The 25,308-nt window shown below is 27.9% G+C and overlaps 1 protein-coding gene across 11 annotated transcripts in view; it reads left to right on the forward strand.

Moving 5' to 3' along the window:
• The window catches only part of LOC127277130 (innexin shaking-B), a 61,612-nt gene that overhangs the window by 13,567 nt on the left and 22,737 nt on the right, over positions 1-25,308 (forward strand). Inside the window, exons 1-3 of one of the 11 annotated variants that reach the window (XM_051297982.1) lie at positions 5,064-5,300; positions 9,889-10,223; positions 12,175-12,815. The exons of 3 other annotated variants lie outside the window; for them this stretch is intronic. In XM_051297982.1, coding sequence (XP_051153939.1) covers positions 12,453-12,815 — 363 coding nt within the window. In that variant the 5' untranslated portion in view covers positions 5,064-5,300; positions 9,889-10,223; positions 12,175-12,452. Of the gene's footprint in view, positions 1-5,063; positions 5,301-9,888; positions 10,224-12,174; positions 12,816-20,798; positions 21,973-25,308 lie in introns of those variants that run through there. 7 more of the 11 variants (XM_051297981.1, XM_051297983.1, XM_051297987.1 and 4 more) reach the window with 7 other exon arrangements.

A 25,308-nucleotide genomic window follows, 5' to 3' on the forward strand; every position in this document is an offset into this window, starting at 1 on the left:
AGCATCCGCTGGAACAATCTAAAAGTTCGCCATACATTTTTTGTTCGAAACTTTTTCCCTATTTTATTGGCGGTATTCCAGAACGACTATCTCGAAAATTTAATTTTTCGAGATTTTTTCCAAATTTGTTTTCTAGTGTAGCTCAGCATCCGCTGGACCAATCAAAAAGTGCGCCATACATTTTTTGTTCAGAACATTTTGATAATTTTTTGGTGGTATTCCCGAGCGATTATAACGCAAATTTAATTTTTCGAAAATTTTCCGAATGTATTTTTTAGTATAGCTCAGCATCCGCTGGACCGATCAAAAAGTGCGCCATACATTTTTTGTTCAGAACTTTCTTCTAACTACTTTGGCGGAATTCCTGGACGATTATCTCGCTTATTTCATTTTTCGAAATTTTTTCCGAATTTGTTTTCTAATTTAGCTCAGCATCCGCTGGACCAATAAAAAAGTGCGTCATACATTTTTTGTTCGCTACTTTTTGCTAAAGACTTTGGTGGTATTCCCGAATCATTATCTCGCAAATTTTTTTATTCGAAAATAGCAGAATATAAAAAGGAAATAAGTAATATCTAGAATATAATCTATATTAGACAGAAAATAGATAATACCTAGAATAGAATGTATATTTAAATAGACAGAATATAGACAGAAAATAGGCAGAAAAGAGACATTAAATAGACAGAACACACAAAAAATAGACTGTAAATATACTGAAACTAAACAGAAACTAGATCGAAATTTGATACAAATTAGATAGAAACGAGATTTCGGTATATTGTCACCCGTGTTACTGCAAATAAATATTTGTTTGATTCAAATAAATGTTTATTTGATCTAAATAAATATTTGGTTTTAATTAATAAATTTTTCGAATACATAAATAATTTAATCTGATTCAAATAAAATTTATGTTGATTCAACGAAAGGTTTAGTTAACTGCAATACATTTATTTGGTTGATTCAAGAAAATTTAGTTGTTTTTAACAAATTTTGGTTGTTTCAAACGAAATTTTTTTTCTGATATAATAGAGAATTATTTACTTTACAAAATATTTTTAATGAGATATTCAAAGTATTAAAACGCTTTCAAAAATTATTACAACTATAATAATTTTTGATAATTTATTTAGTGATAAATGTTTTCTTAACATTTAATTAACCTTTTTCTCTTTTAATATTTCAATTTTTCTCACGATTTTTCTCAAAGTACTACCATATCCTAATGATAAAATTGAGGTCAAAAGCTTTTTTATATACATTTAAAACTAATCATCAAGGATTAAATGGAATTGATCTCGCGTCGTAAATATCATTAACTTAATCCTTCTCTTAGAAAAATAAAGATCGAAAATAATCTCCATCTATATTTCATTTATTTATAATTTATTCTATATTTATTTTTGTCTTTTCGAATGGAGCTTAAATTTGAAATGTTTTTTTAAGACCTATTTAATTATACCTAAAAAAAAAAAGATAAAACTATGTCATCAATTACTTATGTCAATTATTATTATTGATTTGAATTGGATAATTAAAATTTTCTTTTATCGACGAAAAAAAAAAGAAAAGATAAAAATAATTTTAACAAAGTAATACTATTTGAGAATGTTGCATTTAGATGATGGTTGTTGAACACTGCGGCTAGTTTCGTTGGCGCACGAATTTAGATTCGTATAATATAAACACGGAATCAATTGGGGGTCTCTTGTTTAAAAAAGGGAGAAAACACTAAACTCGGTTAGAGACATCGAGAGCAAATAGATTTTTGAGGTAAATGTACTCTGTGAAAGAAATTTTTTTTCTTCAAAAAATGTATTAAATTTTTACATTCTCATCATAAATGAAAAAGTATTTCTTAAAAATTTGACAAAATTTTGAAATTAAAATCGTCTTTCCAAGATTTAAAATCTAGGATCTATTAAAACTAGAATCATAACTTTCAGAGAATAGTTGGTGAATGCTTCTGGTGATCGCATTAAAAATTTTTATGTGTTATGAGTTTAAAAAAAAAGAAATTTCAATTTGCAGAGCTTCCGACGATTTTAGAAGCAAAAGATAACAAACGAATGTTGAAAAAATCGTCTCAATTTCCTTGAATCTTCAAAACATTTCGATTAATCGTTTAATTATTGTTTATATCATAAGAAGCGATTTTATCGTTTGTTTATTGTTCACGTAATATTATTTTGATTTCAAATTTTGTGTCATAGTGAAGAAAACGTTAGTATACATATATACATGATTTTGAAAAAAATTTCACATTTTCAAAAATTATTGCATAGAAAAATTTAATTTGACTTTACCAAATAATTAATTACAATTATAACAAAATTTTGTTTGACACAATTAATAAAGATATATTGAAGATAATCAAATAATTTTAGTTAAATGAAACAAAATTTTTGCATTGTATGAACCAAATTTTTTTTTTGACTAAACTTAATCAGAGAATGATTTAGTTAAATGGAACAAAAATACCTTTAAATAAAAATTTTGTATCTGTTAACTAAATGTATTTTAAAGTAAAACTAAATTTTTATTTCCATTAACTAAACTTTTCAATCAAACAAAATTAATTGAGGAGCAAGTTTTCAAAACCTGATAAATCCATATTTTCTTATTTCGAGAAATTCAAACAAATGACTTTCCACACATAACCACTAGAGTTAATTTTAAAATAAAAAATTTATATTAATTTATTTCTATAACAATGTTTTTATATTCAAGACGTTATGTTTCTAATTGAACTTTGTCATAATTGAGTGATTTACAGGTTCTGGTAATTTTTTCTAATATAAAACATACAAATTGTAAATCATCTTGGTTATGTCAATAAGTTTTTAAATAAAAAATTTGTAATTAATAAATTTTTTTCCTTAAATTTAACAGTGACAGATCGATTTGTGAGGTCCTTAAAATATTAAATTTATGGTTATCTCAATTTTTTTGAAAAATGGATTTATCAAGTTTTGAAAATTTGCTCCTCAATTGTTGTGAATGTTAATTAATTGTTTGTAAAAATTTAATTTTTTTCTAAAATATAATTATGGATTATATTTTCTTTAGAATATATTTTTGGGTATAAAAAAAGGTATGAATAATTAAAATTAACTTTGCGATTTGTTTTTTTTTTATTGAATATGTCAGTAGCGAGAAAAAAGAAGTTAAAGATATTCAAGAGGAGTTAAATTTTCAACATTTTGCTCTCATGAATACGGGCATCGTTTGAGATAAGTTGTGCATTAGGACACACCAGTGATACTTAGTATCTCTCTTTTTCTCTCTCTGTGTATATAAAAGCACGATTACAATCTCAAGTCATGGAGAAGAGAGTCCTTTTCAGTATTCAAGTAACCAAGTGGCAAAGAAATTTGCGAAAAAAGAAAAAAAAAACATTCCTTGCACAAAAGCTCACTTGGCCAAGTCCAAGACAATCAAACTAAAATGAAAAGAAAAGATTTGTGTGAAACATTTACATGGGGAGAAATTATTATTATACTGAAAAAGAAAGGAAGAAAAAAAAAGTGGAAAGCAAGTTCTTGAGAAGGACGAGGCTTATCTTCCCAAGAAATAAGGATTACTTAAGAGAAGAAGGATGCAGATAATAATGGAAGGAATGGCTAATAAACATGCTCTGAATAGGTGGAAAATAAGAAGAAGATAAGAAGATTAGATATTAGATACGTCCTGTGATAATAATTAAAAAAGAAGAGAAATCTTAACATATGAGATGTTCAAAGAATTTTTCATAAATACAACTTGTCACAGAGGTACAAGAGATGTGGCTTTTTTTTTTAAATAAAATTGTAACTGGTTTTACAAATAGGATTCTCAAATATAGAAAAAATTGTATTTAGCAGTTTTTTTTAAACTACTTGAATTAAAAATAAAATTAGTGATACGGAATTAGAAAAAAATTTTTTAAACAAATTTTAAATTCCAATATTATTTACTAATAATAAGTTTGCGTGATTAAGGTGAACAAGCGTGAGGAATTTCACACATCTAATACAGAACTTGAGAAACTATTAGCAGGTATTTGTAAATACAAGGGAGGCAAGAATCTATCTAGGTGCAAACAATTTTAAAACATGTTCGACTATTTTAAAATCGAAGCTTTACAAACAAGTAAATAATAATTGTAATACATTTTTGCTACTAAATACCAAAAATTTAATAAATATTAAATAGCAATTAAGTAAATAGCAGAATATAAACAAAAAATACGATTTTAATTTTAAAACCAAAATGTTAAATTATGATTCTGAAACTATTATCAAAATTGAAGACTAATCAAAGCATTAAATCTGCAGAATTTTCATTAGATGCATAATTCTGATTTTGAAATATGAAACAAGTAGAAACAATATTTGACAATTGAAACTTATGGAAAAACTATTTAACCAAAGCGCCAATTGATTCTGATTTTGAAACCAGAAACAAATGTCTCAGACTTTTGGAAAAATTATGTCACAAAATCTTGTCTATTTGAAGCATATAATTTTGATTTTGAAACAATGAACAAATGTCAAAGACTATTTAGAAACTATTCTGATTTTGAGAAACTATTGAAAAGATTATTTTTTATGAAAGCAGTAAATCTGTAGAATAGAAGCATGATTCTGATTTTGGATTCATGAAACAAATATCAAAGACAATTGTGAAACATTGTCATTCAGACAGTTTGATGAATAAATACAAGACGAAATACAGATCAAAGAGTCTGATCTATATAGAAAATTCTGAACACGTGTGTGGCATGATCCAATAAAAGAATAAAGTAAACATTCTCAAAAAGGAGAGTTCATTTTTTGAGGATAAGACCATCGGCATACAGAGAATTTTTTTTTGGGAATCCCAGTTGATCTTCTTATGACATGTACCAACGACTTGAGATCACGTCTACGTAGTATATAACAGCATATCCAATATAAAATCGGACTTCGTCGACCGACGACGTGTGGTCGCCGGCTGACGTTGCGTTACTCTTCGGGTGTTTCTATTCCTGGAGTACCCCAAACTTCTTCTTCTTCTTCTTCTTCTTCATCTTCTTCTTCTCAACTCTGCAATGTGGAAAAGCGTGAAGAGTATGATCGAGAGTCGAGTGTCGTGCGTGGCATCGTGTGGAAGGTGTGCTTTTTTAGTGCTTATAGTGCGCGGGTGAATGAGCTTCTTCATGCTTTCGGAATTATATTATTCTTTTTAATGAAAAATAATTCTTCATTAAAATGAAAAATTACTATAATAATTGGTGGAATTTACTCTTCCTCTCTTTTTGAAATATCGTGATTTAGGTACACATCGATATTTTTGAATTTGTTTCACTTTAGAAATTAGTTGCAATGTAATGTTGATAATTTTGGTAATGATAATGCTGATTTTGATAATGATAATGCTGATGTTGATAATTTTGATAATGATAATTCTGCTAATAATGCTGATAGTGACAATACTGATAATACTGATGATGACAATGCTGAAAAATTATATTGCTGATAATGATATTGATTATGACACTAGTCTAATTTTAACGTCATTATCCACGCGGTTCAAGTAAGCTAATAGATCTACACATTGGCTGAATTCCATTTTCTTATTAAAGAACTGACAACAAGTGACAAACATTGTCAATTGTTGAAGTTCACGAAATGTAACTTACTAAATGGTATTCGAAGAAGAAAAATCTGTTTACAATCAGAATCAAATATACTAATATTGGGTGGAAACATTTTAGACACCAAAGGAAATGTTTTCTCCCAAGAGAATTTCAAATCAGTGGAAATAATTCCTATACATGATGAAGGATTTTGGTACTAAAGAAGAAATCATCATTTTCGAACCTAAAAAGAAGCTTCACTTTGGATTCGTCATTTTAGTGCAAAAATTAAATCTCTAGATGTAGAATTTAGAAGAAATTTTATAAATAATTTAAAATTCCAAAATTAATACCCAATCGAAATTATTGATAGAAAATTGTGAAAACCATAAAGGAAGATTTTGATTTTGACAATAGCCAATTTCTTCTCTTTTCACTTTTACCAAATGTATCGTTTGATGATTGGTTTGTTTTTTCGCATCAAGTCGTCTATAACTCGTGCGTGTTCCCTGTCCGCAAAATTTATTTTCAGAGTATTTCACGAGACTTTTTATTCACAAATTCGTACTTTTTTTTTTTTCCTCATCCTCCCCTTAATTTATAAATATAGAAGAACATCTGTTAATCTGACCTTCATTAAAATCGATTTGTCTTGAAAAAAGAAATGGCAATTTTTGTAGAAATAAAACCAACTTTTGATGGACAATGATAATTTAGATAAACTATTATATGATATACAGATGTGAAATTTTTGGTACATGAAACATGTTGAGTTTTGAAAAGCACAAATCTGTCTTGAATGTTGCGAGCTGCTTGTGAGTTGGCACGATATTTACAAAATGAAGTGGCACACAAAGTGAGTGATTCTAGTCTTTTGGGAATATATAGAGGTAGAATAAGAGAATGAGTGCATTTTGCAGAATGACTCTCAAATCAAATTGCGGTGCAGCGGACTTTATTTAACTTTCGAGGGAGTTTACAACCTCCGCTGACAAATTGATGAGCTTGTACCTCTTCCGGGTACTCGATCAACGTTTCATATGATAATTGAATATCTCGAAAGATGTTTTCATTCCTAGATTAATGGACCACGTTCCAAATTTTATGATCCAGAAACGCTTTATTAGACTCAAGGGTTAATAAACGACCAATCAGTATTATGAACTTTTTAAGGCCTATTCTCTTCATTATATTTTCTATTCATTAGCGGGCAGTCAGCCAATTTATTTTTGAAAATGACGCAAACTTTCTTCATTTGCAACAAGTGGTTTAGTTTATAGTTTTCGATGAAAACGAGAAATTCTCTTTGATCATGTAGATGTGAGGTTGTTTTCATTAAAAATAATATCTTTTTTTGATATTAGTATTTTTTTAAATAGTAGTAGTTGGTTTAGGATTGGAGGTTTTTTTTTAGATTCTTTGTTTTTTGCATTTATTTATTGTAATGATTTTTGTAACTCAACGGAAATATCTGTTGGATGTTTCAGAATATTCTACAAAGTATCCGGAAATTAGGAATGTCCCCAGAACATTTACGAAAGTTCCTAGGATATTCTGAAGATTTTCTAATTTCTCCTAATAATATTCCTAGAACGCTTTTAGAATATCCGAATGTTTCTTTTAATTTTCGACAGTTGATTTTAATTTTATAATAATTTTAAAAATATTAAACACGAAATCTAATATTTTAGTGATAATATAGGTAATAATAATTGTTACTTTTCCGTATATAAAAATACATGGAATATTTGTTTTAGAGGAACTATATTAGTGCAGATAAAATCTCCCCTATGTTTTGTTTTGTAATGTATTAGGTTTTGTATTCCAATTTATGAGGTGCATCTGCCTTCCTGGTTTAAAATAGTTGCATTAATACATATTTTCAAGAATAATGTGACATTTATTGGCATTATTATTATTTTTTTTTTTTTTTTTTTAGAGACTCGATAATACCTATAATGTGTTCCTATTGGATTTTAGGTGTTACCTTGACGCAATCCTGATTATCCAAAACTATATTTTTCGAGATTCCTTTTTCAAAGCATCTGTATCGTCACTTATTTACAATTTCAATTTATAAATAAAATTTTGAATGGAAATACATTTTCAAAAATACCACAATTTTGAATATAAATATTTCAGATTTGTTTTCATGAAAAAAGTACCGTATTATGACAATAACAATTTATACAACTGGTGATAATGTTGGTTTCTACAATAAAATTCGAAAATATTTTGTATTATTGTTATATTTTTAATAAATTAATTTAATTTTCAGTTGTATTAAATATAAGATTTTTAATTTTTGTACAACATTATCTTTGGTTGTAGGTACAATTGTTAGGAGAAAATTTGTTGTCAAAATAACCAAAATTATTTTAAAAAGCTTTTGAGGAAAAAATATATTTTTTTCGCCATTGACATGAAAAAGTGTCTTTTTTGTGCCTGTTTTGGGCAGATAAAGTAGCACTTTTTAAGGCAGTTTGGGCCAACTGCCTAAAAAAGACTTTTTTAGGCAGCAAACTGCCGTATAAAGTCTTTTTTAGGCAGTAAACTGCCCTATAAAGTCTTTTTTAGGCAGTTGTTAATTTTTGCATAATTTTTTTTTTTGCTTTTATTTTATTTATCAATTTTTATTATTTTTTTTCTTTAAAATTGTTTCACTTTTTCATAACAATGGCGAAAAAAATAGCGTATGTGGCTCGCACGTAGTAATTTTTAGGTTCGGATGATTTCAATACTCGCTGTCTGTGCGACTTCGGTTCGACTCGGCTCGCTTTCGGCTCGACTCGACTCGCCTTCGGCTCGTCTTCATCTCACCTACAGCTCGCCTTCGTCTCACCTACGTCGCACTAACGACAGCTCGTACTGAAAATTACATCCTCACCTAAAAAGTACTACTTTACGTGCTTGCCACATAATATACTATTATTAGTTTCTGCTTTAGGAATTAGGTGGAATTTTATAATATTTTTTTTTTAAAGAATTAAAACGTTTTCAAAATTCCATACTTGCAGCATCTGTTTTATGTTTGGTTATAAAATTAGTACAATTAGGGTAATGTTTGAGGTTGGAAAGAGAAGGAGATTGTTGGCAAAAGTCGATAGCATGTGTGGTAATACCGGAAAGATAAATTGATCGAAGGCAAACTTTTGCGGATAAAGGAAAGGAGAGAGAAAAGGAAAGAGAGAAAATGGAAAATAGAAAGAAAAGAAGAGAAAAAAAAGAGAGTTTATAAGTTTGTTAAAATGTAACAGTAATGGATGTAGTAAAGAAAAGAGGATTTAGTTAGGTTGCTCTATTTCTGTATTTTTGTCATCAAAGATTTACTCTCACTCTCTGACGTTGCTGCTTGCGCTATAAGCTCGTTTGGTCACACTGTTATACCAAAGTGCAGTTGTACACTACACGGTTAAGCTAAAATAGAATGGCACGCACATCAAACAAAATTACAAAACGGACGGGCAGCTGGTCCTGCTTTCCAGTAAAATGCGCGGCCATCTCTTCCTCCTGGCATTTGCCTTCATGACGATGATGCTAGGGGAAATCCGTCTCTTTGAAATGTTCTCTTTTTCTCTCTCTCTCTCTCTCTCTTTTTCTCTCTTTCTCTTTCTCTCTCGCATGTCACGATCAAGACAAAAAGTCAAAAAGCTAATGCACCCGACAAAATTAGACTCATGAAGGGTTAAAAAAGAACAAGATAAATATTCAGAAAAAAAAAGAAAAATTGTCAAGAAAGTTAGAAATAGAAACGAAGACAAATAACGATGAAAGAAAAGAAAATAAAAAAAAAAACATGCAAGAAAAATGAAAAATAGAAAGTGCAATACATAAAAATAGAAAAATAAAATGAAATCAGTTAATAAAATTAATTAATTTAAAAAAAATATTGATAATTAATAACTAAATTCATATTCAAAAATAATAATTAATAATTAAATTAATAAACTAAAAAAGAATTTATTTGATTCAAATAATCGATTGACTATTATCAAATAAATATTTACTTGAAACCAAATAATTTTTTATTTGAATCAATATTGTTTCTTTGAAACAAATACAATTTAATATTGATTCAAATAATAATTATTCAATACAAATAAATATATTTATTTGATAATAGTCAAGTAACCAATTATTCAATACACATAAATATATTTATTTGATAATAGTCAAGTAACCAATTATTCAATATTATTTGATAATAGTCAAGTAACCAATTATTTGAATCAAATAAATTTTTTTTTAGTGTATTAAAAACTAATTGATAATTAAATTAAATTTAGAATATATAGAAGATATAAATGAGAGGAAGAGTAAAAAAAAACCCAATAGTAGAAAGTAGAACTAGAATTAATTTTCAAAAAAACAGTTTTACTAATTTCGTCCAGTGTTTTGTGATCTGATTGCCAAAGAATATATATAATGACATTTTGTTAAAACTTAAAAGGAACCAAGCATTCCGAATTGTAAATATATATATATATACAATAAACCAAAGAGAAATTCTCGTCTATATATCATCGCAAGCAAAAATCTCCTTCGAAAGTGTCAAGTTTAATGTCTCCTAAGACCCTGAAGACAAGAAAACGATGATGAGTGACATCAATGGCAGCAGAATGTAAGAATAGTCAATTCTCAAGGCGACTTTTCTTCTGCTGATGAGATTAAACATCAGAAACAATATAAAAGAAATTAAAAAAAAAACAATTCCAAAATTCGAAGTAAATTTGGAAACGCATGAATAAGTTTTAAAAATATTTGGAATTTTCATTTTGATAGAAGATTTTTTTGAACCAAACTTTTATTTATTTGTTTGATTTGTTTGATTCATTTGAATTATTCAATACTTTTATTTGAATAAATTAATTTTTATTAAACTTTTGTTTACGTTAATAACTATTTTTCACTTTTGAGGTTATGTTAGGGCATCCAGTCTGTTTAATAGAATTTCTTAAATGATCGAATTTTAATTTATCCGAAACTGCAATTGACCGAGCATACAATCGCTTAGCAGCGGTTGCTAAGGAAAAAACAGTCATGGTAACGGTTGTCATGGAAACGGTTGCTATGATATCGGTTGATGGAAACGGTTGTCGTGAAAACGGTTGCTATGGAAACGGTAGTCATGGAAACGGTTGTCATGGAAAAGGTTGTCATAGAAACGGTTGCTATAGAAACGCTTGTCATGGAAACGGTTGCTATGGTATCGGTTGTCATGGAAACGGTTACTATGGTAACGGTTTCTTAGGTAATGGTTGCTATGGTATCGGTTGTCATGGAAACGGTTGCTATGGAAACGGTTGTCGTGGAAACGGTTTCTATGGTATCGGTTGTCATGGAAACGGTTGACATAGAAACTGTTGTCGTGGAAACGGTTACTATGGTAACGGTTTCTTAGTTAATGGTTGCTATGGAAACGGTTGCTATGGTATCGGTTGTCATGGAAACGGTTGCTATGGTAACGGTTGTCGTGGAAACGGTTACTATGGTAACGGTTTCTTAGTTAATGGTTGCTATGGAAACGGTTGTCATGGAAACGGTTGCTATGGAAACGGTTGTGGTGGAAACGGTTGCTATGGTAACGGTTTCTTTGGTAATGGTTGCTATGGAAACGGTTGTCATGGAAACGGTTAGTATGGTAACGGTTTCTTAGTTAATGGTTGCTATGGAAACGGTTGCTATGGTATCGGTTGTCATGGAAACGGTTGCTATGGTAACGGTTGTCGTGGAAACGGTTACTATGGTAACGGTTTCTTAGTTAATGGTTGCTATGGTATCGGTTGTCATGGAAACGGTTGCTATGGAAACGGTTGTGGTGGAAACGGTTTCTATGGTATCGGTTGTCATGGAAACGGTTGACATAGAAACTGTTGTCGTGGAAACGGTTACTATGGTAACGGTTTCTTAGTTAATGGTTGCTATGGAAACGGTTGCTATGGTATCGGTTGTCATGGAAACGGTTGCTATGGTAACGGTTGTCGTGGAAACGGTTACTATGGTAACGGTTTCTTAGTTAATGGTTGCTATGGAAACGGTTGTCATGGAAACGGTTGCTATGGAAACGGTTGTGGTGGAAACGGTTGCTATGATAACGGTTTCTTTGGTAATGGTTGCTATGGAAACGGTTAGTATGGTAACGGTTTCTTAGTTAATGGTTGCTATGGAAACGGTTGCTATGGTATCGGTTGTCATGGAAACGGTTGCTATGGTAACGGTTGTCGTGGAAACGGTTACTATGGTAACGGTTTCTTAGTTAATGGTTGCTATGGAAACGGTTGTCATGGAAACGGTTGCTATGGAAACGGTTGTGGTGGAAACGGTTGCTATGGTAACGGTTTCTTTGGTAATGGTTGCTATGGAAACGGTTGTTATGGAAACGGTTGCTATGGTAACGGATTCATTGGTAATGGTTGTTATGGAAACAGTTGCTATGGTAACGGTTTCTTTGGTAATGGTTGCTATGGAAACAGTTTCTATGGTAACGGTCTCAATGAAAATTCTAACGATTTTCAGAACTTATTTATGCGTCCCGTAAATTCAAATGAAAATAATTTAGATAATTTAAAAAGATGAAAATTTCAGAAAATAAGAAAAAGAACGATGAACAATTAAACCATGGATTAATAATGAATTGAAGGGGGAAAAAAGAAAGAAATTAATTTCAAATTCAGAAATGCAGTGATAAGAATGTACAGGACAGAGTTATTGTTGAGCGATCATGGAGATCCTCAATTATCATTGAGGATATTTTTACTGCGATCCTCGTCGACTAGCTCAGAATTGAGTCGACGAGGATGTTGTCATTATTTGAACATTGAAAAATGGGAATAAATTTTTTTTAAAAAAAATGTTGGACATATTCCGCGGTCTCAAGAGTCTAATTAAGGTCTCACATATTCACATTGATACCGCTGTATTTCGTTTACATTATAGTTTAACTGTGATTTTATTAATTGGATTTTCATTGATTGTCACAACAAGACAATATGTCGGCAATCCAATTGATTGTATTCACAGTAAAGATTTGCCGGAGGATGTGCTCAACACTTATTGTTGGATTCATAGCACTTACACGATTACAGCGGCTTACAAGAAGAAGGAAGGGTCGGAGGTGCCTTTCCCTGGGGTCGACAACTCCAAGCTTTATGCGCATAGCGAGAGAAAAGAGTATAGGTACTATCAGTGGGTCTGCTTCATGCTCTTCATACAGGTAACAATTATATTCAAGACAAAAAAAAAAAAAAATTAAAAAATTACCTTTTCTTTAAATTTAATGTAATAATTAAGAAAAATACATATAAGAATAAGCTTTTAAGTTAACTTGTGACTATAATTGTTTTTTAAATAATTCCGAAAGAAAGTTTCTAATTGATGTTTGATTATTCCGAAAAGCAAGTGAAAGTGAAAATGAGAGTGAAAATTCAAATATAGTTGAAATAAGAAGAAAAATTCGAATTTTTAAAAATTTTATTATTTTTCTGTTATTAATTAATTAATTATGGTTAATATATAAAAATTTAATTATATTAACAAAAGAATAAGAAACTTTTTTCTCTCATCCATTATTTTTAATTTTAAATATGAAATATATATATATATATATATATATTAAATTTCATTGAGATGAAATAGGAGATAATTCAAAGAACAAAAGATCTTTGAGGCTCTTGATAATAATCGGAGGCCAGATAAAATTAGTAAACCTATTGAAAAAGTGGATCAATGTCAAGGAATTATTAATTTTCTTTTTTTTTTATATTGTATATATATATATTCTTCTAATTAATCTCACATTATGTGGTGGAACAAAAAAAAAACGGTTAAATACGCCAAGATACTTTTTTTCTAATGAAAAGCTAAAACGGAAGTAACGAGTTTGATAGAGATCATGCGATAGATCTATAAAGGTTTTGATACCGTTAGAAATCCCTGGCGGTTCCTTCGACTGCGCGGACGTCGGAATGACTCTGAGGAAGTGCGAGCAAATGCCTTTTGCTCGACCGCCTGAGAAAAAAAAAAAAAAAAAAAAAAAAACGAGCGACTATACGTACCGCGAGGTTTTTACCTTTCACGAACAACATACCTAGGTATAATAAGGTATACTTTTGACACAAGAAATGATCCAATGAAGAAAATTTTTATCTTCTTGTTTTTTTTTTTTGGTTTTATTTTTTGGGGTATATTATTTCTCCGAAAATCGTCATTTAACCGAATTTTTATTTGACGGAATTTTTTTTTAGCCAATTTTACATTTAACCGAATTTTTATTTAACCAAATATTTTAATATCTATTTAATTTAAAAATTTAAATACATTAAATTATATTAAATTTAAATTAATTTATTTCAATTTATTTAATTCAAATTATCGGTTACTTTACTATTATCAAATAATTATTATTTGAGTCAATTAAATGTTATTTGTTTCAAATACAGAAATTATTAGTTCAAATACAATTTATTTAATGAAAATCAAAAATTTTTAAATTAAAAAAAGCATAAAATCAAAAATTTTTTGGTTCAAGTGAATTTTAATTTGATAATAGTCAAAGTAATCGAGTATTTGAATCAAATAAAAATTTTTTTTTCTTTTTCAGTGTATAAATTTAGAATACTTCAATGTCGGTAATATTTCAAATAAATAATAAATAGATAAACAAAATGCTAAAGAATCAAAACTATTTGCAAAATCGTTGACAAGATCGTTAAAACAATAATATTGTTGGCAACTGTTTTGGATTTTTGTTATCCTTCGAAGTTTTGCATCAGTTTTCACTTCAATTCTTAAAATAACCATTATATATATATATTTTTATAATAAATAACAAAACAAAAATAAAATAAAAATAAAGAAAAAAAAAGTATTTAAATTAATCCAACAAATAGTAAATTTATAATATTTTTCCATTGTATAAAAATGCATAATTTTCTCTCAAAAAAATAAATAATAAATTATTATTATTATTATATATTTTAATACATTATAAAAATTTATAACGTAATAAAAATTAATTATTATGAACGTGGCATAATTGATTTAAAAAAAACATAAAATTAAATTGCCATATAATTTTTCTATGAAAAGTGTGTCTTGTAATTTTTATCGATAATTTCAATGTTTATTACAATAATTTTCATTTTAAAAATGAAATATGTCCTGTTGTTAAAAAATATTAAGTAAATACGTCATTATTATCATTGTGGCGAGTTTATTCATTCATTATTATACAAAATGCTTACGGGGAGCAAGTATAAAGACTCCTAATGGCTAGTTATACGCCCCTGCGTATTTATAATAATTTTTTATTTTTTGTTTTGAAAAATGTGTGCATTTTGCAATTTTTAAATTATACTCTCAGTATATATTTCTTTGAAGCAGTAATAAAACAAGAAATAGCTACTTTGCTTCTACTTTACATTATGTGCATATACACTAATACATATCGTTTCTTTCCCTCCTACACACGAACATGATGATTTGCCCTACTTAGATGCTTCTGTATTGTATACGTATAAAAAATATATAATAGGAATGCATCAATTTTCTTCAATACGGTGTGATGTTTTTTTCTAATTTTTTTTTTCACGAAAAAATTAATATCTAAATAAATAGTTAAAAATTGAAAACAAAAAGAAATATTGACTCTAGTGAAAAAAAAAATCATTAATGAAAAATATTTTTATTCTTTATTTTTTAGTGGATTTTTCATTTCTAATTTGCATTTTTTTTTTACATACGAGCATATTTCCAAAACATTTTTCTAGAACATGACTGTATATACTTTAAACCTCGACTTTGAGGAACGACTCACAGCTTTAAGTAATAATATGCTTAGGGTTTCCTTCTTGGCAATGAACTAGATATAAGCCTCTGTCAGAAGCGAATAAGATGCTCAGTCCTCGCCGCAACTTTGCCTCTATGCATATATTTAATAGATACATATATATATATATATATATATATATATATATATATATATATATATATATATATATATATTTCTAGCGATGACATCGATGAGATGCGACAAAAATGTCTTAACCAAGTAAAGTACTAATATAAAAACGACACTGCAGGCCTCGGATTATATTCTCATTCAATTGAATTTTTTAAATGACCGAAAATCAAAATTCACCGAATTTTAATTTGTTTGAATTTTTAATTGATAGAATTTTTAAAACGCCGAATTTTTATTTAACCGAAATTTCAAATGACCGAACAAACATAACCTATAAAAATATTTCGTCATGAATTTGAAAAATTAACTATAATCACGATTTTCTTGATAATTTCTAATTGGTCAAATTCGTATATATAACAAAAGTTTCATTTATCCAAATTCGTATATAATAAAAAATTCCATTTATCTAAATTCGTATTTAGTAAAATTTACATTTTACTAAATGCATGTATACCAAATTCGTTGTAACCCAAAATTTATATTTCACCAAATTCGTAAACCAATTTGTATTAACTAGAATTTACATTTAACCAAATTCGTATATAACAAAAAGTTTCATTAATCCAAATTCGCATTTAATAAAATTTACATTTTACCAAATTCGTATTGAACAAAATTTACATTTAACCAAATTCGAATTTAATAAAATTGTTATTAAATTAAAAATTAAATATTAATTATAAAAATTATACCTATTTGTATTTTGAATGAAACTAAATAAAAAAAAAAAATGTTGTACCAAACAAAAGCTTCAATTGAGAAGGTTTTTTTAAAATGATTTTTCTGCTCTGAGAATAGATAATAATTAATCACAACATATAGTGCTGAATAAGGACCATATCCCGTTACTAAAATCTAAATACTCAAAATTCTGATCTCAAAAACCTTTTTCCTTTTTACAAATACTTCATAGAAAAAAAAAAAAAAAGATGCTGTATAGAAATGACAAAATCTCACAGAAATTCAATTACATAAAATGTAAACTCGTAAATATGGAATGGAATGTTTATGATGATAATAAAAAAGACATTTTATAATCGGCTTTCTATAACTTCAATCGAAAATAATAATAATAATAATAATAATCGGACATTAAACTTGAAAAGTAGTCTAAATTTTCTATAAAAGAAAAATGTATCTTCAAAATTGTTACACAACATAAATATTCTGTAACAATAATTTCATAACTTTTATGTATATATATATATATACATAAGAGTTGAAATGTCATAAAAGGTAGCATCATTTTTCACCTCTCAGAAAATCGAAAGTAATCCCTTTTGAATGAGACTTAATTCCATTCAAGGTTCGTTGCCTTCAAATGTAATCACATACTTTCTTATATATGCGTGCGTGCTTTAAAATTTGAATACTCTCATCTACATTTTTAATAGAGAGGGGGAAAAAAAATTGGATAATGAAATATTGACGATTTTAAAGAATTTTCTTTTTTTTTCATGAAATATGAATTTGGTTAAATACAAATTTAGATTTAAGCAGAAATTCTCTTCTTTATGAATTCGATTAAATAATAATTAAATTTAATATTAATTTTATATATTATAACTACGAATTTGATTAAATGCGAATTTGGATAAATGAAACTTTTGTTGCATACGAATTAAGTTAAATATAAGTGTTGGTTAATACGAATTTGGTAAAATATAAATTTTACTAAATACGAATTTGGATAAATGGAACTTTTTTTATATACGAATTTGGTTAAATGCAAATTTTATTAAAATACAAATTTGGTTAAATGTAAATTTAGGTTAATACGAATTGGTTTACGAATTTGGTTAAATGTAAATTTTATTAAAATACAAATTTGGTTAAATGTAAATTTAAGTTAATACGAATTGCTTTACGAATTTTGTTAAATGCAAGTTTAAGCCAATACGAATTTGTTTACGAATTTGGTTAAATGTAAATTTAGGTTAATACAAATTTCGTTAAATGTAAATTTTCGTTAATACGAATTGGTTTACGAATATGGTTAAATGTAAATTTAGGCCAATACGAATTTGGTTAAATGTAAATTTTATTAAATACGAATTTGGTTAAATATAAATTTTGTTAAATACGAATTTGGATAAATGAAAATATTGTTAATTACGAATTCGGATAAATTAAAATTCTGTTAAAGACGAATTTGGTTAAATGTAAATTTTGTTAAAATACAAATTTGGTTAAATTTAAATTCAGGTTAATACGAATTGCTTTACGAACTTTGTTAAATGCAAGTTTAAGCCAATACGAATTTGTTTACGAATTTGGTTAAATGTAAATTTAGGTTAATACAAATTTCGTTAAATGTAAATTTTACGTTAATACGAATTGGTTTACGAATATGGTTAAATGTAAATTTTATTAAATACGAATTTGGTTAAATATAAATTTTGTTAAATACGAATTTGGATAAATGAAAATATTGTTAATTACGAATTTGGATAAATGAAAATTCTGTTAAAGACGAATTTGGTTAAATGTAAATTTTGTTAAATACGAATTTGGATAAATATAACTTGTGTTATACACGCGAATTTGGTGATATTGTGAAGTAGGTTAAATGCGACACTAAAAACTGATTCCAGCTCAACGAAAAAAAATTCTAACGTCATCAAAGAAAAATTCTAACGTCATCAAAGAAAAGAATAATGTCTCATTTTTTTTTTTAACAACAAAAAATATTCTCCCACTTGCCATTTCAATTTTTATAAGAAAGGGAACAAGGTCTTTGCTTCCGGGGCGCACACACATATGCACTTAATTTTGAAACTCTTCCTGAAAATAAATTATCTGTCCCTGGCCGGCGAACGATTGCTTTTGCATTTTTGTAAAAAAAAAAAAAAAAAAAAAAAAAGTAAAAAAGTTCGGGCTATACGTAAATCTCATACATGAAGCAATTATTCACATTGCGAGGCTAAGGAGTATAAATTTGCGCGCAGACGTTACGACAAATGCCCTACCGCGGGAAATTCGTTTCCACTCCAATGTCCGCGCAACATTAAAATAGGCTATAAATTTCACAAGCAGGCAAAGGATACATTAAAAAATTTTTTAAAAATTAAAAAAATTGTAATCTATCGAAAGCCACCTTGGCGCGGCGTAAATTCAATTTTCAAATTACATTCAACATTTATACTTTAAGGATGGTTCTAGTATAAACTTTCACGCGATCTTTCATGCAAATGAAAGTGTCTTTTGAAATTTGAAACTATTATAAAATTTATTATTATTAACCAAATTCAGAAAATATATTAAATTTTTGTTTTTAATAAATAGAAAAAGAAATTCCAATTCACCGTATTTTAATTTGTCCAAATTTATATATTTGTACGAATTTTTAATTGATATTATTTTTTAAGACGCCAAATTTTTATTTGTCCAAAATTACAAGTGACCGAACTTTCTGTCATTTGTTTGTTCGACCATTTGATAATTTCGGACAAATGAAAATTGGGCGTTTAAAAAATTCTATCAATATTAAAAATTCGTATAAATAAAAATTTAGACAAATTAAAATTCAATTATTTCTGTCATTTAAAAATTCAAATCACATATAAAATTCGATTAATTGAGGAATTCTGCTAAATTAAAATTGGATTAAATTTAAAATTCTTGGTCATGTAAATTAAAAAAATAAAAATAAAATAAAAATTATGCCAAACAAATATTTAGTTGATAAAAATAAACATTTTTCTGTACGTGTTTAAGAATTTTGAATATATAGTACAAAATTTCATATATATACAAAAATAATATTGTCTGCAACTCATAATGAGAAAAATTCACGCTTATTTTATCGCAGAATATTAATTTTGAGAGTTTAGTTATATGGAACCAAAGTAAAAAAAAAAAATAAAAATAAAAAAATAGTTAATCGGTCGAGGTCGTAATGAATTTTCTTTGCCACCCCAGACTATATGGACTAACTATAGTTTGACAATGACCCGAATGCTTTGGCGATGAAGACGATGTTGACGTTTTCTCTCTTTCTCTTAATTCTTACTTTCACCTATTTTAATTTTCTACCCTTTTGTTTTCTTGTTTTGAAATGATGCAGTTAAATTTTCTATGACGGCATTCTAAAATCAACAGGTGTCATTTTTATGATCTCATCATTTTCAATATTTTTTTTTTTTTTTTTTTTATTATAGACTCTTGTGCCAAAGGCCAAACGCCTCTCGCGCAATGTTTGGAAACAAGAAACTTGTGCTTTATATTTTACAGAATTTCTCTTTAGCCAATTTTTTTTTTTTAATTTCAAACAATTTTAATTAATCTGAATTCGAATTTAGCCAAATTTTAATTTAGCCGAATTATAATTTTGTCAAATTTGAATTTTTAAATAGTCATGGTAACGGTTATCATTTAAACGGTTGCTATGGTAAAGATTGTCATTGAAACGGTTGTCATAAAATGGTTGCCATGGAAACGGTTGTTATAAAAACGGTTGTTATGGAAACGGTTGCTATGGTAATGGTTGGTATGGAAACGGTTGCTATGGAAACGGTTACTATGGTATTGGTTGCTATGGAAACGGTTGCCATGGTAACTGTTGCTACGGAAACGGTTTCTATGGTAATGGTTGGTATGGAAACGGTTGCCATGGTAACGGTTGCTATGGAAACGGTTTCTATGGTAATGGTTGGTATGGAAACGGTTGCTATGGAAACGGTTACTATGGTATTGGTTGCTATGGAAACGGTTGCCATGGTGACGGTTGCTATGGAAACGGTTTCTATGGTAATGGTTGGTATAGAAACGGTTGCCATGGTAACGGTTGCTATGGAAACGGTTTCTATGGTAATGGTTGCTATGGAAACGGTTACTATGGTATTGGTATGGCCTGGGCCACAAAACCCTAAAAAACTAGTAAAGATTTTAAAAGAAAATTTCTAAATGCTAATTCGCAAAATGAAATTCGTCCAATTAAAATCTAATTTAAAATTAGATTTAATAAAATTCTTTTAAATAATAAAATTCCAATTATAATGAATTTTTATTCTAAGAAAAAAGTCATTCAAAAATTAACTATAAAATTTTAATTCGTGTTTCCTTAACTTGGATTACCGTGGGTTAATCTTGTACAACAGGTCGATGACGAGATCAACTATATATATATATATATATACATTTAGTTGGGCTTCCCTATCGGTCTCGTAGTTGATCGTCAAAACATTAAATTGGAATATTTTTACAAGTGCGCCGACCGTCGAATGTCAATTTCTCTCACACTTTTAACATTCGTCTTGTGTCATGGTCTAAGGGCGAGGGTTGAAACTTGAAAAAGATAATATAAGTTATGTGTTCAATGTTTGGTCGAGGCCAAGGGATGCCCCTCAAGTCCGATCAGTCTTCAAACAGCTTGCTATCGTGTCCCACGTGTGTGTTTCTTTTCTTCCCTCATGTCCACTTTTTTTTATTATCATTTTCATTTTTCTAATTTTATTTTCAAAAAAAAAATAAATAAATAAATAAATAATAATCCCCCATTAAAAAAATAAACATTCTGTATACAAAAAAAAAAGAAAACAAAATAACTTTTTTTGCTTTTCTATAAAGTTGCGAACGAAAAAAAAAATTTGCCAAATTTTTGACAATGTGCAAAAACAAATTGAATCCGAGAAAAGTTTGTAAATGAGTTTTTTTTTTTTTGATGATCTAAAAAAAAATAAGGAAAATTGTCCTAAAAGTGATAAAAAAAGTGTGACCGAAATTTTGAGAAACAAAAAAAAATATGGAAGAACATTACAGTAAAAGAAAAATGAGAAAAGTGATAAAAAGAGGATTATATCAAAGAAAGATAAAAGTCGACTTCCTGGACCAAAATCATCATCTGGAAGTCGACAAACAAAATTTAAATCGAATCAACAAAAATTGAATTATTTTCGCGCATTAAAATTTAGAATCAAATATAAAAATTAGAGAGAGACAAATTCAATTCTGTAAATTGGAAAAAAAAGAAAACAAAAGGAGAAGAAAAAAAGAGGCTAAGATGCCAATTATGCTGAAAATGATTGACATCTTTGGCTCGATTAGATCACTTTTTAAAGTAACAAGAGTATCAGAGGATTCATGGATATTTCGATTGCATTATCGTGCAACTGTTGCATTATTGCTTGCAGGATGTTTAACATTGGCTTGTAAAAGTATTTCCGGTTCGCCAATTCATTGTGAATCAGCTGGCTCAGTTGATAGAGCTGTTCTCGAAACTTTTTGTTGGTTACACACCACCTACAGTATGGTGCACGCATTTAATATGAGTCTTGGTCAGGCAATTCCCTATCCTGGTATTTCTAATAGTGGTGTATCAAAAACAGAAGTTCATGGTCATGGACCACATCCTTTAGTTAAACAACACAAATACTATCAATGGGTCATCTTTGCTCTTCTTTTACAAGTAAGCGCACAATAATCGATTATATCGATAAATTAATCAAAAAAATTGATTTGAAACAAAATTTTTTTTTGAAACAATCAATAAGTATGCAATAAAAGAATAAAAATAGTTTCTAGATAATTTAACTATAAGGAAACTATCTAGTGAATCTAGATTATTTAGAAAGGTCAGAACAGTTATACTATCTAGATACTATCTGAATACTAATTAGTTTCAAATTTGTTTCTATGTAGTTTCTATCTAGATACTATCTAGTTTCTATCTAGATACTATCTGAATACTAATTAGTTTCAAATTCGTTTCTATGTAGTTTCTATCTAGTTTCTATCTAGTTTCTATCTAGTTTCTATCTAGTTTCTATCTAGTTTCAATCTAGTTTCTATCTAGTTTCAATCTAGCTTCTATCTAATTTATATCTAGTTTCTATAAAGTTTCTATTCTAGTTTCCATATAGTTTATTTACAGATAATTTAGGAAGGTCAGGACAGTTTATTATCTAGTTTTTATATAGTTTCTATTCTAGTTTATTTTGGAAGGTTAGGATACTTATACTATTTAAATACTATCTAGTTTCTATATAGATTCTATACAGATTATTTACAATGGTAGGAACGATAATAATATCTAGTTTCTACCTAGTTTCTATCTACTTTCTATTTACTATCTATCTAGTTGTTATACAATTTCTATTCTAGTTTATTTTGGAAGGTCGGGATAGTTATATTATTTGGATACTGTCTAGTTTCTATCTAGTTCCTCTCTAGTTCTTATCTAGTTTCTATAAAGTTTCTATCTAGTTTCTATTCTAGTTTCTATATAGATGATTTGGAAAGGTCAGGGCAATTATACTATCTAGCTTGTGTCTAGTTTCTATATAGTTTCTATATAGTTTCAATATAGTTTCAATATAGTTTCTATATAGTTTATATGTAGATAATTTAGAAAGTTCAGGACAATTATACTATCTAGTTTCTGTAGAGTTTCTATCTAGTTTCTATTCTAGTTTCTATATAGATTATTTTAAAAGGTCAGGACTGTTTATTATCTAGTTTTTATATAGTTACTATTCTGGTTTATTTTAGAAGGTTAGGATACCTATACTATTTTAATACTATCTAGTTTCTATGTAGATTATTTAGAATGGTAGAAACAGTTATAATATCTAGTTTCTACCTAGTTTCTATCTACTTTCTACTTACTTTCTATCTAGTTTTTTTTATAGTTTCTATTCTAGTTTATTTTGAAAAGTCGGGACAGTTATACTATCAAGTTTCCATTTAGTTCATATCTAGTTCTTATCTAATTCCTATCTAGTTCCTATCTAGTTCCTATTTAGTTTCTATCTAGTTTCTTTCTAGTTTTTATCTAGTTTTTTATCTAGTTTCTTTCTAGTTTCTTTCTATTTTCTTTCTAATTTATTTCTAGTTTCGTTCTAGTTTATTTTTAGTTTCTTTCTAGTTTCCATTTAGTTCATATCTAGTTCCTATCTAATTCCTATCTAGTTCCTATTTAGTTTCTATCCAGTTTCTATCTAGTTTTTATCTAGTTTTTTATCTAGTTTCTTTCTAGTTTCTTTCTATTTTCTTTCTAATTTATTTCTAGTTTCGTTCTAGTGTATCTCTAGTTTCTTTCTAGTTTCTATTTAGTTTCTACCTAGAATCGAATAAACATAACCGAAAAAATACCTGATTTTTAAAATACCACTAATTAAAAATTATTAACAAAAATTTTAATTTATCGAATTTTGAAAATTCCATCAAAATTAAAAGACCTGAAATTGCAAAAAAAAATTATTGAATAATTAAGCAGTATATATCGCAAAAACTTTCATATTTTTAAGAGTCAGGCCAATCGACATTGTCCTTTCCGTTCAAGATCATAGCTTTTATGAACACACAGACGTTGCGTAAGAAAAAGTGAACGCGCGCAATGAGTGAAGCGTGTCGAGATAAAGTAAAACTGGCCCTAAGCCAAAGAACTGCCCAGTGAAAATTTAAAAACTATATTTTCCGCCTTGGACTCGTTAAGTGCAATGACACCGCACGATATATGAAGAATTCCAACACTCATAAGTCTATGTTTATTACAAACAAGAACATTATTTTTTAAATTACCTCAAATCAGATCCGGTTGCTAGGAATAATTTTTACAAACTGTACAAAATATATTATATGTATTTTTTTTGTCTTATTGAAAATTCTATTTTACACCTATATGATTATATGAAAATATTTAAACGAAACAAAAGTTGTAAAAGTATATAACAATAGCTTCTTCGATAATTTTCTAGCACGTTATTCAACAAATTTTCCGTACAGCTTCCTATATAGTTTTGCAAATTTTATTTTTATATTATTTTTTGTTTTTAAAAAAAAGAATATTTTCAACTATTCTTATGTGGAGCTCAAAATACTATATATATAGTTTTAAAACATTTCCGCAGTGAATTACAATAAACATTGTATTTATTAAACGAATATATAGATGTAAATAACTTATCACAAATTCTCAGACATAAAATTTGAAAGCAGTTACATTCACCTAGAGTTGTAAAGAATTATATTATATTCCAGTAAATATTTATAATTTTAAAACATAATTTAGTTACACATTTTTATTACTTTTCACCGTGAATTGTTTTTCGAAAATGTCGATATCTAAAAATGGTGCATAGTGGTGCATCTTTTAAGTTTAAAAAGGAAATTTTTGTGAAATCTTAATTCGAAAAATGAAAATTCGTTTGAAAAATAATAATATGATAAAAGTCTTTAAAATGAAAATTTTAGTTAATGATTTTTATATGGGAAGAGTCATATGCATTTATTTGGTTGATTTAATTAAAATTTGGTTGTTTCAAACAAATTTTTCTCTGAGTGTATAGTCATTGAATCGAGTCATTAAATTTTCACTCGTAAGGTGAAATGATGACAGACAATTACACGCTATCATTTGAAAGGTACCTCCAACAATAATTAGCGTATACGGCAAGTCACTTGGCACATGTTCCAACAAGATACGAAACATGAAAAATGTGAATCACTTAGCGTTTATGATGACTCTTATCTGAAAGGTTGACTAACCTTTTTTTGTTTTTATTTTTATTGCTCAACTAGGAAGTACAAAAATCTTCTGACTATCTAGTTTCTGCCTATTTTCTACCTAGTTTCTACCTAGTTTCTATCTAGTTTCTATCTAATTTCTATTCTAGTTTATGTTCTAGTTTCTATCTAGTTTCTATATAGTTTCTACATAGATTCTTATTTCGTTTCTATAAAGATTCTATTTAAATTTCTGAATAGATTCTAATCTATTTTCTATATAGATTTTATTCTAGTT

Source organism: Leptopilina boulardi, unplaced genomic scaffold (assembly GCF_019393585.1).
Source record: "Leptopilina boulardi isolate dan_hultmark-lab unplaced genomic scaffold, ZJU_Lbou_2.1 LbouV2_165, whole genome shotgun sequence".
In the NCBI taxonomy this organism is placed as follows: Eukaryota; Metazoa; Arthropoda; class Insecta; order Hymenoptera; family Figitidae; genus Leptopilina; species Leptopilina boulardi.